General features: G+C 36.8%; 1 protein-coding gene across 1 annotated transcript in view; it reads right to left on the bottom strand.

Annotated features, from left to right (window-relative positions):
• Positions 1–232: 232 nt before the first annotated feature.
• The window catches only part of Ret (protein kinase receptor Ret oncogene), a 61534-nt gene continuing 48535 nt past the window's right edge, over positions 233–13231 (bottom strand). The window contains exons 12-20 of the mRNA XM_077417887.1: positions 12652–12864; positions 12240–12342; positions 10255–10423; positions 5941–6248; positions 4880–5081; positions 4325–4454; positions 3690–3891; positions 2589–2767; positions 233–2097 (exon numbers count right to left, since the gene is read on the bottom strand). Coding sequence (XP_077274013.1) covers positions 1688–2097; positions 2589–2767; positions 3690–3891; positions 4325–4454; positions 4880–5081; positions 5941–6248; positions 10255–10423; positions 12240–12342; positions 12652–12864 — 1916 coding nt within the window. The 3' untranslated portion in view covers positions 233–1687. The remainder of the gene's footprint in view (positions 2098–2588; positions 2768–3689; positions 3892–4324; positions 4455–4879; positions 5082–5940; positions 6249–10254; positions 10424–12239; positions 12343–12651; positions 12865–13231) is intronic.

The following is a 13231-nucleotide window of genomic DNA, read 5'->3' on the forward strand; positions in this document are numbered from 1 at the left end:
ATTATAATCATGTTTTATGCAAAATTCATATAAAAAACAAAAAATATTAACAAAAAAATGTGCAATGCCTAACGATAATAATATGAGCAATCGCTTTTTCGTACTAATCTTTTTTCTTATAATTTGTTTTATTATCTTTCTCCATTTTTTCTTCTCCAACTTCAAGAAGATCACCATTGCGACAGGAGGACAAGCGCATTGGGAATCAGGTAAGAGTAATATAATAGAATACTTCATTTTGAAGCATCTTTTATATGTTTTTGTGATATATCAGTTACAAGAAAATAATATGGCACAATATTAACCGGTTTGTAACACGCGTGCTCCACATCCTTGTCGTTAACGCCCCGGAGAGTTTAAGAAGGAAACAGGAAAAATATCGAACGCGTAGCCCGTAAACGTGTACTAGTCGAAATCATACGCAGTCGTGATATATAAAATCTGTACGATAAGTAACTAGGCTAAATCGGTGGGTGGAATGTTGCATCTTATACATAAATACAAAAGGGACGATTCCGTTCCCAGTGAGGTACGGCGAAACACAGTCTTCTTCGGATATGACGTCGCGTTAACCGGAGTCCACCACACACGCGTCTCGTAAAAAATACTACTCTTACGCCTGGGTCGTTATCATCTCGATCTGCGTGCGATCTGCTGCTTCGTTGTGTCGGACACGCGAAAGCCATAAAAGCTAGTGCGACAATAGAAAGTATCTCGTCTCGAAAGGAAGCGTGACGATTAAAGTTTCGAGTTGAATACGGTGCCGTACAACTTCACAACCACGGATCTATCTATCAAAAAAGATTTGATGGAAGACCAAATGTGCAACTTCTCAAGTTTAAACAGTTAATATCGCTCGTAAATTACGCTGCGGGTGAACATTTTAAAATTAACTGTGAAAAATGTTGTCTCACTTATTGCACTCCATTGAAGCTTGTACTTTTAACAGAGATTGCTAACGACAGTTAGGAAACAACCTATGACTCTCATGTCAGTTTGGAAAGCTCGACATTCTCAATGAGCCACTATCAAACCTCGTCACAGTTGCATGGTGTGACGTACGGAAGATTTTTAAATGCTGAAAGTACGATGATCTTTTTGAGAAATCGCACGAATGATTGTAATGCGTAACTATTATTCAATAGTATTAAAAGCGGTCTTACCAATGGCGATCAACATACAGCCGACTTTAAGTACATAAAAACACGGCAAATTAATTATTAATTTATACTTGGTATAGCAGCCGTTTTGCGCGATATAGTTTATCTCTAACTTCCTACAGAGCGTTTCGTTCGATCAAGAATTCTTTCAGGAATTCTTTCTGCGATATAATTTAAATCGCGACTTATTCAACTCCACGGAGTTAATATTTGCTTTTATAAATGCAGATTTTCATTCATCCAGCACATCATCGTGTCATCGTCATTTTGCGCAATTCCTTCTCATCCTATCGCGAATCATTCGTTTCCAATTACTCGCACACAATTCTCTTTCATACTTCCTCGTTAAATAAATATTCCTCTCTTTCTCGCATAATTTGCGATCAACGATTGCTCCCTCAATTAGTTACCTTTACTTTCTTTTCATCCGCCTCGAGACAACGAAAGCTCGTTGAGATTCAGAAAACTGACGTTTTCTATTTTGAATTTCTCTCATTTGTCAAACGTCCAACGTGAGATTACGTCGATCAATTCGTCACGTTATTGTCGTTTTTGTCGTCGTCGTCCATGCTCCCAAACACCAAGAGATCCTCCGTCTCCGTCGATTTCTTTCCCTGCATATCGATGTAGGACTGAGGACGTTCGTTGGGAGGTGTTCTCAAGTCGTTCTCGCTGTTGCTGGCCACGCTGGTATTTCTCAGCTTTATCGGGCTTTCGTAATGATTGGCATTCAAGCTCGCGGATCGCTCGTTCACGTAGGGCGACTTTATGGATTCCTCGGGGAAGGACGCTATGGACGGCTGCCAGAGCGCCTGCAATTTGTCCACCTTGTCGCACTTGGTGACGGGCTCAGAAGATATCCGGCCGAGGTAGTTGACAGTGTCCGTCCTTAAAGTCCCGTTGGCAGTCCCGTTGTCAATCTGGTCGTTGCTAGAACCTGCAAAAGAGTTGACGAGAACTTTAAGATAATTCGAAATCGCGTATTATTTGAAATAGTTAGCCCAGAAACGGCTGCCTGATTTCTTTTTGCATAAATGGTCACCTGGGGTAATTTTTACACTCTAATTTAAAGTCATTGTTATTAATTACATAATTTTAATTATTCTATAATGTATTAGTATTTGAGAATAATATGTATATAGATTTACTCAATATTTTCTGAAAAAAGTTGGGAAAAATAAAAGAATGTTTAAAAAACGAAAAAAGCACATTAAAATTATTGTGACGTGAGTTTCACTGAAGAGTAAAAATCATCCCAGGCGCCCTTTCTCGAGTTAAACGACTGTTGATGATGATTGAGTCATGAGATCCAAATCAGTGACATTTGAAAATAATTTGGAACTGCCAAAAACCAGAAATTTTTTATCTTTGGAGTATTATAAATATTAATAAGGATAACAATATTTCGAATCGATTAATTTTACTTACCACTTGCGTTGTCCAAAATTGGCAGAGACGCAAAGTAGGCTTGATTATGGACGGTTCGTGGATTAAGATCGAGATACTCGACACCATCCTCCAGCATACGCTCCCAGTGGCTGGTTAGTTCCCTGAACGACGGTCGCATGCCGGGCTCTTGATGCCAACAGGACACCATCAACCTGTATCTGAAAAAATATAAAATAATGTATCCCTCGTTCTATCTACAATCGAATGAAGATGTTTTCTCAGAAGCTGTAGAAAATAGGAAATGACTTTCGTCTTCCGTTTGTACGATAGAGAGAATGTACTTTTACGACAAGCTTTACGACGAGCTGAAATAGTTAACCTACTTTATTTTAAGTACTGGCACTTTTCCAACGCTTTTCCAAGGGCATAGCTTTGGCAATAGTTTAATTGAAAAGACCACGTGCACGTCACGTTCGAAGGTTCGGTCATTTCCCTTTATTAGTGTTACTTCATATCACATGTTTATCACTATGTTATTAATTCAGTAATATAGTCACACAGCATATGTATTAAGGTTGACTTCGCAGTACAACGATTTAATTTTCAGAGAAGATGAATGTTTCACATGTGATATGAAGTCACGCTACTATAATCACGAACTCCCTGTGATAATTACGTACGAGTTCCTCGTAATTATGAATATCGCATAAGTAACAGTTACACACAGCCCTAGGTCCTTTGATTTTATCAGCGTTGGTTAGTCAGCTATAAGTTAATTTAACTTTCAATTAGAACTCGGAAAAAGCTAAGTTTTAAAGAACGTAAATTGCATTTTTCTAAAAAGATAATGAGGAATAAGAATGTAAGAAGGAGAAGAAGAAGAGCGAGAAAGAAGATAATAATGAAGAATAATTTTCATATACAAAGACAACTATGAAAGGAAAATAGTAGTCGTTATGTTGAAAGCGATCAGCGCAAAAGTAATTTTTTTGTAAAAGTAAAAAGACAATTATAAGAAATATTATTTAATAGGTAGAACTACATTTCTAAAGTGGGTTTAAGATTGATGATTTTCTTAAGATTAATGAAAGTTAAAGCGCTTTAAATCACTAGAGGATGAAACGATTGTTAAGCACTTACAACTGTTGCGAGCAATTAGACGGCTTCTCCATGCGGTAGCCGGCCTTCAGCAGATTGTAGAGATTATGTACGTCCACTCCAGGATACGGGGAAGCTCCTAACGTGACTAACTCCCACAAGAGCACGCCGAAGCTCCAAACGTCCGATTTGCTGGTATACACATGGTCAGCCAGGGATTCCGGCGCCATCCATTTTACGGGCACTGCGGACACAAACCGTAAAACCTTGGATAACGCGAAGTAACGGTCGGGCTCGCGCGAGTCATTAAAGGTGTTTTTTCCCGTGAATCCGTCGAGAGAATTACGACCCGGATTACTCCGTCGTGGTTGAATTAGGATCGTTAGTATTAAGCTTGCTAAAATATTGTCTGCACCTCGCAATACTGCACCTTTCAATGCTGAATTACGCTATTTGTCTAATAGCTTAGATTTATATCATTGCGATAAGATTATAATTTATAAGATTTATATGATATTTTTGTGTAGATTGCATTCGTATTATTGAAAGAACACTGATCTACATAGTTATTTAAGATATGTTGTTATGATTTACTACGTTATATTTCAATGATGAGAGAACATAACACAAAGTCTGCAAATTGCGATTCGGAGTAGGAAATTAATTAGTGGTCTCACCTCGTCCCTTGCTTCGCTTCAAATACGCATCGTCTTCATATACATCACGAGTTAGACCAAAGTCCGAGATCTTGCAAACCTTCCCGGTTGCGAGCAAAACATTCCTCGCCGCGAGATCCCGATGCACCAACTGCAATGCGGAGGAAACTTTGATTAATTGCTAATGACTTGACCGAGAGTCGACTTGAGACATTTCACGACTTTGGCATTGCCTTCGAGAGAATTGGAGAGAGAATTGCAATCGAATATATATACCCTTAAATTTCATTAACTAAGTTCTAAGAAAAGTCAATTTAAATACTGATAGGATTCTATTATCAATTTTCAGTTAACTCTATTATATGTCTTAGACATTCTAAGTTTAAATATTTCGTAAAAACAATGAGTTCAGTGTAATTTAGGAAAAAAAATAAAATTCCAGATAATTTAATAGATATTTGGAAATGGTATTATACCTTAAGTTTAAATAATTCGTAAAAATAATGAGTTCAGTGTAATTTAGAAAAAAAAGAAAATTCCAAATAATTTAATAGATATTTGGAAATGGTATTGTACCTTAATATCGGCCAGATATCCCATCCCTTTGCTTATTTGCCAGGCGAACGAGAGAATATCGCGCGGCGTTATCGTATAGTTCAATGCATTATCGCTGCATTGCGATTCCTCACTGGCGTTGATCGGCGAAGTGGAAAGCAGAGACGTCGGTGCGGGTATTCTACACTCCGACTCCAAGTGCCGGCTGCGCCTCAGATAGTTACTGAAATTTCGTGTAAATTTATTCTATAAGCCGCATTGTCCGGGAAATTGGTGGTCAATAATCCGTCCGTTCCTGGAGAAACTTGGATCGCGATGAACAGGGGATGGATCTCCCGGCATGTGCATCACGTCCGCGGAAAAATTTAATTACCGAGAGCAACTAGTTTAAAAGGTTGTTGCCCCCCCCCCCTGGCAGTGGTGGAATTCCATGCGGCGGAATTCCGCATCGCGATGAATTCCCCCAGAGTTATTTCCGCGTTTGTAAGTCCGCCGCGTTCGTTGCGACGTCGTTCATTTAGACGCGTATATGGGGCATTGTTGGCATAAATAGAAGATAAAACTGTTCGACTTTTGATCTCTCGACTATAACGAGACAATGAAAATACTATGAATACCAAGCAGTAATATCCGTGCGCTATTTGTTCGTCTTTATACGCTTAAAGAAAGAGAAAAATTTCCCTTTAACTTTCTGGAATAATACATTAGTTTAAGTCCTTTGCTAGATCTTTCAAAATATTATCGGTTACAACATATATATATATTTATAATACATTTGTGTAAATTATAATCACATTTATTCTCATATTGCTAAAATAGAAAAAAATTTGCAGATATAAGAAATAACAAAATAAACATAAATACAAGATTTCTCTAATTTAATCTTGAAAAAATGGGTGTTATTCAGTATCTAAAGAAAGATAGCTATTATAATTTCGACAGGCATGACGCACGAATCGCGTCATTCCGCTTCCAGCGGTCGTAGCAGGACTTTTATCGATAAGACCAGAAGCTCGTGAAACGGAAAGGTCATAAATAGCGCCAGGACAGCGACGGTCGAATATATCACGGCGCGCACTTACCGTAAGGAGCCGAATTCGGCGAATTCGATGATGAGATAGACGGGCGCGCCCGGCGGTGTCGTGCAAGCGCCTAACAGCCGAATCACGTTCGGATGCTGCGCTTCCTTCAACAATTGGTATTCGGAAAGTAGATCTGCCAGTTCAGAAGCACACGCGTCCTCCTTCAGGGTCTTTACCGCGACGGTCGTGAGACCGGGAATTCCACCGATGTTCATAGCTTTAGCGCGCAAGACGCGCCCGAATTCACCCTCGCCGAGCACCTGCTCGATTTTCAGGAGCGATCGTGAAAATTCCCACTTCGGATCCGGCTGAAATTACACGCGAAAATTCGGAAGTTAGACATGTTCACGATCAATTTCATATTTTACCATAAGTTCACTCCGATTAACGGATAACGATCTTAATTTCTTTTCTTGAACTTATATAGAGAAACTTTCAGTCATCGTTGATAGGCTAACATTTTGACGTTATCTTTAGACACTTATTCGTTTGACCTATATTTACATCTAATGTCGTAATTTTAGTTTGTTATCTTATTGTAATCACTTTTATTTTACGAGAAAGACTATTTTTATATTCGACAACGTTTGGCTAATGTCGTGACAATTCGACCATTGGTTTTGGTCAGATTAATCGTCAAAACTTTTTCGACCATGGGTTTTGCTCGTTTCTAAATTGTTGTTCTATAAATTCACTTTTATTTTAATTTTTGTTTGCTTTCTCTGCAACGCGTGTAGAACAATTCGAGAAATCCTGAACACGAAGATGGAGAACGCTTGCACGATTAATAAATCCTTTCGAGCTTGTATACGATAAGAGCTCTGCTACCTCTAATCCAGTGTTTACGCCTCGGTGGAACATGTTTCCAGGTTCGTGTCAGACGATATCTGCTTCGTAAAGGACGCGAACGGATACTCAATTAAACGACGGTTCAAGAATGATAATAGGATCACGTAGCTAATGAGAAATACCTCTACAAATTAATAGTCACCTTGAATTAGTATCAGCGTATTATCCACTGAGAATTTCGTTACAAGATTTTGAATTAGACATAATTCGTATCCATCAGTGTTACAGAGATTAGTTTTTAATCAATAAATTGTAATATAAGTCATTAACCAGAGATTGTATTTAGAAAGAATAACAAATTGGATTTTTTTTTATACATTCCGCTTTATTTTGCAAAAAATCGCGATCTCAGGAATTTTTTCTCCCGGCATGATAATAGAACTTTTTCGGAACGGAATGCTTCTCGATGTATAAATTTTGTAACATGCTGACTCCATGAAATTCAAAATGATATTACCGTGTTATTTTCGACATCTCCGAAGAATTTTCTTCGAAAGATTGGTATCTATTTTCTATTGAAGTAACAAAAATTCATATAGAGAGTGTATTTTTGCTTGAAAATAGACGTGGCTTTGGCATAGAGTTTCGACCTTTTCAATTTCACGACTTTCAAGCAAGGTTATTGAGTACGTCACGTTTACGATAAACAAGAAGCTAAACAGACCTTGCTGCGAATAAGCAATTTAGCAAACAAACTTGCGTAGAATCTATTTTGAGGAAATTAATTGTTTATTAAAGCAGATTAATTTACGCCCCGATCAAAGAAATTTTGTGATAAAATCACTCGATCCATTCAAAAGTTTGATGATGAAGAATGAAATTTGCATGACGTAAAAATGCTTTCGATGAATTAGCGTGTACATCACGGAAGGGTTTACCTTCGTAAACCTACTGTTCACTGAGCCGCACATGCCATGTTAGAGTCGATCCGACTTCGTTTCGACTTTATTGAATAAAAGTGACTTTATCTCGCTGGTGTCGCTTCAGGAACACGCCTCGCGAAGAATAGAAATATCGTGAATTTTTTCCAACGATAGTTCGCGGCTTTACTTGTCTTATTTTATCGATATTTTTATCGTATTCTTTCATTTGATTGTGGATACTCCGAACAACCGAAAGTGCATCCTTCTTTATTTTTTTTATTTATTTAAAAAGAACAGAAGAAAGTTTGGGTATGTAATAAATATTATTTCATTAATTTGAAATTTGAATATTGTGCAAAGAAAATAGCAGATTGAATGCATATAAGATGTATATTATATTAAATTTTATATTTTGTTAGATTTTATTATTTTACGAGATATGTTTGCATATTCCGAGCTTTTGTGGTATTTGAAGGAGATGCAACGAAGTATATTCGCATTCCACTTTAAAAGGTAAAAGAAGGGATTTTCAGTTGAAAGGTTCTTTTTATTAACTAGACCTTTTTACGAAACAAGAGAAATCTGCATAAAGTAAGATACTTTGTGTTTCAAGAAGATCCTTGACAGTCCTCTGTAAAAAAATTTTGTTGACCCTCATATATATTCTCAAGCGTTGTTAATTACGCCAAACAACTTTAGGAATTGGTCCGAAATGCGGGAGAGAGATGCCAAGTCGAACTTTAATTTCGTGTAATTCTGAGGGTAAATATACGAGTGCTAAAAAGTTTCTGTAATCAGGGGGGGGGGTGAGCGCAGACGTTAGATAAGAGAGATTCCTTTGCGTATTTTCAAAGTAAATTACAAGTCTCTACGGGCCAAGAGCGATATTCACGATCGTAACGTGAGAAGCGCGCGGTAAAATACGCGATTGCTTGAGATATAGAAAACAACGATGCGAAAAACGACAAGATGAGAAAACCGTCGGACTTTTATTTCTAAAAAATAATAAAATGCTGATAAGTCTATTTCCGCGTAATCCCTCTGATATAATGTGCATATATAAAATTCGCAAAGTATCACATTCTCATGAAAAATATTCAAGACTTTTTACGAAGAATTTTTGAAGGTGTACAAAATTTTAGATTAAATCTTAAATTGAAGCAATCTCAATTTCTTATTCCCTCATCAGTAGTCAGCTGGAGTGCCGTATCTTTCCAAGAGAATGCGGGGCATCCAAGAGCAATTCTCCTAAGAATACGCGCATTTATTTTGCGGAAATGCGTCTTCCGCGATTTAACGCGCTTCTAAGAGATGGACGATCGAGCGCGAGCAACGACACTGCTAAACAATTATCCTGAACTTGAAGACCTATAACGAAAGCTTGACCGAGTTTCCGAGGCGCGTTTAGATTCCGAGAATCAACCCTCTTGAAGTCTCGCGCTTCTCCGTGCGGAAAGCTGAGGGAGCTTATGCGCTTTAGCACGCTGCTTGCGGGATTTACGCGGATGCGCGCCAACACGCGAGCACGCACGTACGACATATCACGTGCAGGAGGCGACTATACACGGAGAAAGTTTCTGCAGATCGTGTTGCGCAGTTAAGTACTGGCACAGCTGTGCAAAGATGGCGATTTTTACGATTTTTCTTCACACGTGAAGGAAATTTATTTAAAAAATAAATAAAAGTGAGAAATTTTTATTTCCCCCTGTGTTAAAAGTTTCTCGCAAAACTTCTTGGTATAGATGTGAAGCTATGATCACTTTATTCGCAACAATATTGCGCGTTGGTGGTTTTATTAAATTTTGTTATATACCTATGTGACTAGAAAAAATTAATAAAAGAAATGAAAAAGAGAAGAGCTTCTTTTCTCTTGAATTCATATGTGAAAAGGATTTAACGGTACATCATCCGTTCATTTTGTCTCATTCTTGGCATTTTCTTTCTTTTATTTCAAGCGCAACAAATGTGCATGACTGTGAAGAAATTATAATTTCTTTTTTAGTGATAAATGTTCATTGAACTATGTTTGGAAACCTCTCTGAGAATTGCAAGATTAATTTACTAGCTCAGACGTGCGGCGTGATAATCTGGATATGAAGTAGCTTACAGAATAATTGAATATTACTATTCGAGAACTCTGTTAAAAAACGCCTATTTTATCTTGCGTCTTTCGCTGGAAAAGTCTGCCGCCGCTAGATAACACCGACGTTAAAGTAATAAGAAAGTTTCTGCAACTTTGCACACTCTGTATCTTAGATAATGTCTATTCGAGAGTAATATATTGAAAAGATCAAAACCGCGAACTCAGTATTCACTCTTACAAACGTAGAGTATGCATCTTCGACCGATTATCGTGCTTTTGTAATAAATAAAGAAACAATTTAATTTTTTTTCCTAATCATAAGTACTTTTTATGACAAGGAATAGAGATTTTATACGGAAATCACGAAAATCTTCCAATAAAATTATACAAACTTTAATTCAAGATTTTTCACCCCAAGAATGAGGTAAGCCCTATAATTTTCAGGTTTATCTCATTCTTATGCTAAATTTTTCCATTTCTAGTGGATAAATATTCTGACCGAGGTAAAAGATTTCTTACCGGGCATGTCTTCGGTAACAATAGATGACGATTCGCCGCCGTGAACGTGTCCAAACCGATCAAGAGACCATCGCCGCGATCGATGTAGTCGGACGGCAAAATACCAATACCATTTGCCGCATCGTCCACCCTGTGTTTGCATTCCCGTCGAGCGCCCTTCGCCGCCATCCTGGAACGCAGAGCATCGCGATGCGGAAGACGAGCTATGTTGGCTCATGAAGCTATTTTGGTTTGTGGAGTGAAATGGGATATAATTGGGGTTGAGCATACCGTACCCATTATCAATTATGGCAGTGTAAATTACTTTAGCCTTCTCTACGATAGTAATTATTAATTATAATAAGATTACGTTGTATAATTAAATGTAAAATTGATGGTTTTTTACTTAATAAAAAGTAAAAGAATAAAAAGAAATTAATGCAATAAATATTTGATCACAAGATACAATATGGCCGGTATTCATAGTCAGATCTTATACATATAAGATTGTCTTAAATTCATTTTTACATACTCCGTAGCCGACAATCTTATATATAAGATCCGACTATGAATACCGGCCATGTTTAATCTTTTTTCTTTTGTTTTGATCGAATCATTTTAAGAGTGTATTAATTCAACTTAGCGGAAGTTAACCCATTGTGGTCACTCTGAGAGAGAAATTCTGGTAGACATTGACCCAAATTCGAAAGTTTAAATAGCTCGCAGGCTTGTGAGTTTAAATTGCATATACAAGGTATGCCAGCGTCCACAATATCTCTCGCTAATGTAATAGAAATTTATTTGGCAAAAGTTGAATGCTAAATTTTCAGACACATCCAGTTTTAGTTTAAAATTGTCATATAAAAAAATGATAAAAACGCGTAGTGATATAAAATAACCGATTAAAAAATATACCTAAAAATTCACTAAAAGAATAAAAGGTAACCAATTCCAAGCTGTGAACGTAAAGAGGAAACGTGCTATCGCAACATGCATATCATTGAAACTTTCCCAATTCCGCTTTTTGCCAGAAACTTTCGAGTTCGACTTTACTTCTGGGTAAGTTAAACAAATATATTCTTTCCTCTCGTGAAAAATTCTCTCGATTTGTATTCTTGCAATGAATTCTTTGATATGTGCCAGAAAGTTATAAAATTCAAATATATATCTGGTTATATATGTATATAAAATATAAAGAGAGATATAAATTACAGATTTTTAAACGGAATTGACGCTGAGCGATGAACTTACTTTGCATATAACAATCATCAAACTTTTATAAATTATCAATTCGTGCTATCTGCGCTGTGCGCATTACTTCTAGGAATAACGTTTTAAAATTTTATACTTCGGTATTAATAAATATGCATTAATCTCCACAATTATACATTTTCGTTTTACATCTGCGTCTTTTTGTATAATCCCGGAAAGCTTGAGATTAAATAAACCATGTCCAAATCCCGGTTATTACAAGCTTCACCCTGCCCTTAATTCCTTGTAAACATAAGATTCGAACCGATAAGCTCTGCACAAGCCACTGGTCCAGAAGCGATTCACTAAATCCTTTTAAGATCCATGCGCGGACCAAAAGACTTCTAATAAGATATAGTCACGTTCTACCATCTTAAAATCCATCGTAACAATATTAGATTTTCCAAGCAAGTTTTAATATTTCTCTTCCACCGCTATTTTAAAATTTCAATCTAATAATAAATAAAATAAATCTAATATATATATTATATAAGTCTAATTAGACTTATCTTATTTATCGTTAGATTAAATGTATAAATTTATATAAGAATAATAATAAATTTATATTTTTTCGTGCAAGAGAAAGAGAATGTACTTCTCTTTCTCTTGCAAAAGAAAAATTATGTGCTTCTGAAGAAGACTTATATGTACATATATACAACTTTTTATAATGTATACAAAATCGCATTGGGGGAAAATAATTTTATCTGATTTTATAGTGATATCTTGTATAATTAACTGTTTTGGCGTCTTACCTATATCTCCACATCACGAATGACCCCACAATCACGATCAACACAAACAGACTAGCTCCGATGACACCCATCATGCATGTGGGGCCGCACGGTCCGCTGGACGCTGCACGAAACGTAAAGGACAAAGGTTAGCGCTGCTTGATAAAGTGAAAAATAGGCCGTTTGATGTAAAATTTGATGTTATATTAAAAGGAAAGATCACGTAATTTTTTTTCAACCAAAAGCGTTGAAAATGGAATGTTTGATATGTTGGAAGTTGATTTGTTTGAAATATTAGTTTTAAATTTCAATACTCAAAACTTTTATAAATATTTACGCAACAGTTACACTTAGGCTTCTCTGTGACTTAATATTGCCTGGCACAAATAATTTCTATGGAAAAGAAAATGGGGAAAAAGATTCGATAACCGACCTTTTCGCGCGCCCGACACGACAACCTCGTTTCCTCGATCACGTAATTTTCCGGTGCCCAGTCGTTCCTCCCTTGTCGTTTCAGGCACGTCATTTCCTTGCAAAAAGGAGTCCACTCCGCAGGTGCATTGCATTACATCGTTGCAGATGCAAGTATTCAGGCCGCTCTTTATGCCGCGGCCGTCGTTGTTCATGTGAGCGAGAAAAACGTCAGCTAAAAACGCGAATACAACCACTCTTAGATCGATCGAGTGCTTCTCGGAGAAAAGTATAGTAATCCTTCTTTTAAACCCTTAAAGCCCTTTCGATGAAATACTATACTACGACAATACAAAATCCTTTTAAATGAAAGATTTTTGAACGAAAGGACCCAAAAGTATCTATGTCAAGGCCGAAAATCTAAAACACGGCTCTATATATATGTTAATAACTTTTCTACACGTATCTCATCTAGAACTTATAGTATCGTTTTAAAATCATTTGGAACTTTAGAGATTATGAATTTTAGGCCCTTTATACGAAAACTATTTTCTCTTTTTATATATATATATATAAAAGCGCTTTAATTGTCGTGAATAATT

This window comes from Temnothorax americanus, unplaced genomic scaffold, assembly GCF_048541705.1.
Source record: "Temnothorax americanus isolate GAGA-0224 unplaced genomic scaffold, ASM4854170v1 Scaffold5, whole genome shotgun sequence".
NCBI lineage: Eukaryota > Metazoa > Arthropoda > Insecta > Hymenoptera > Formicidae > Temnothorax > Temnothorax americanus.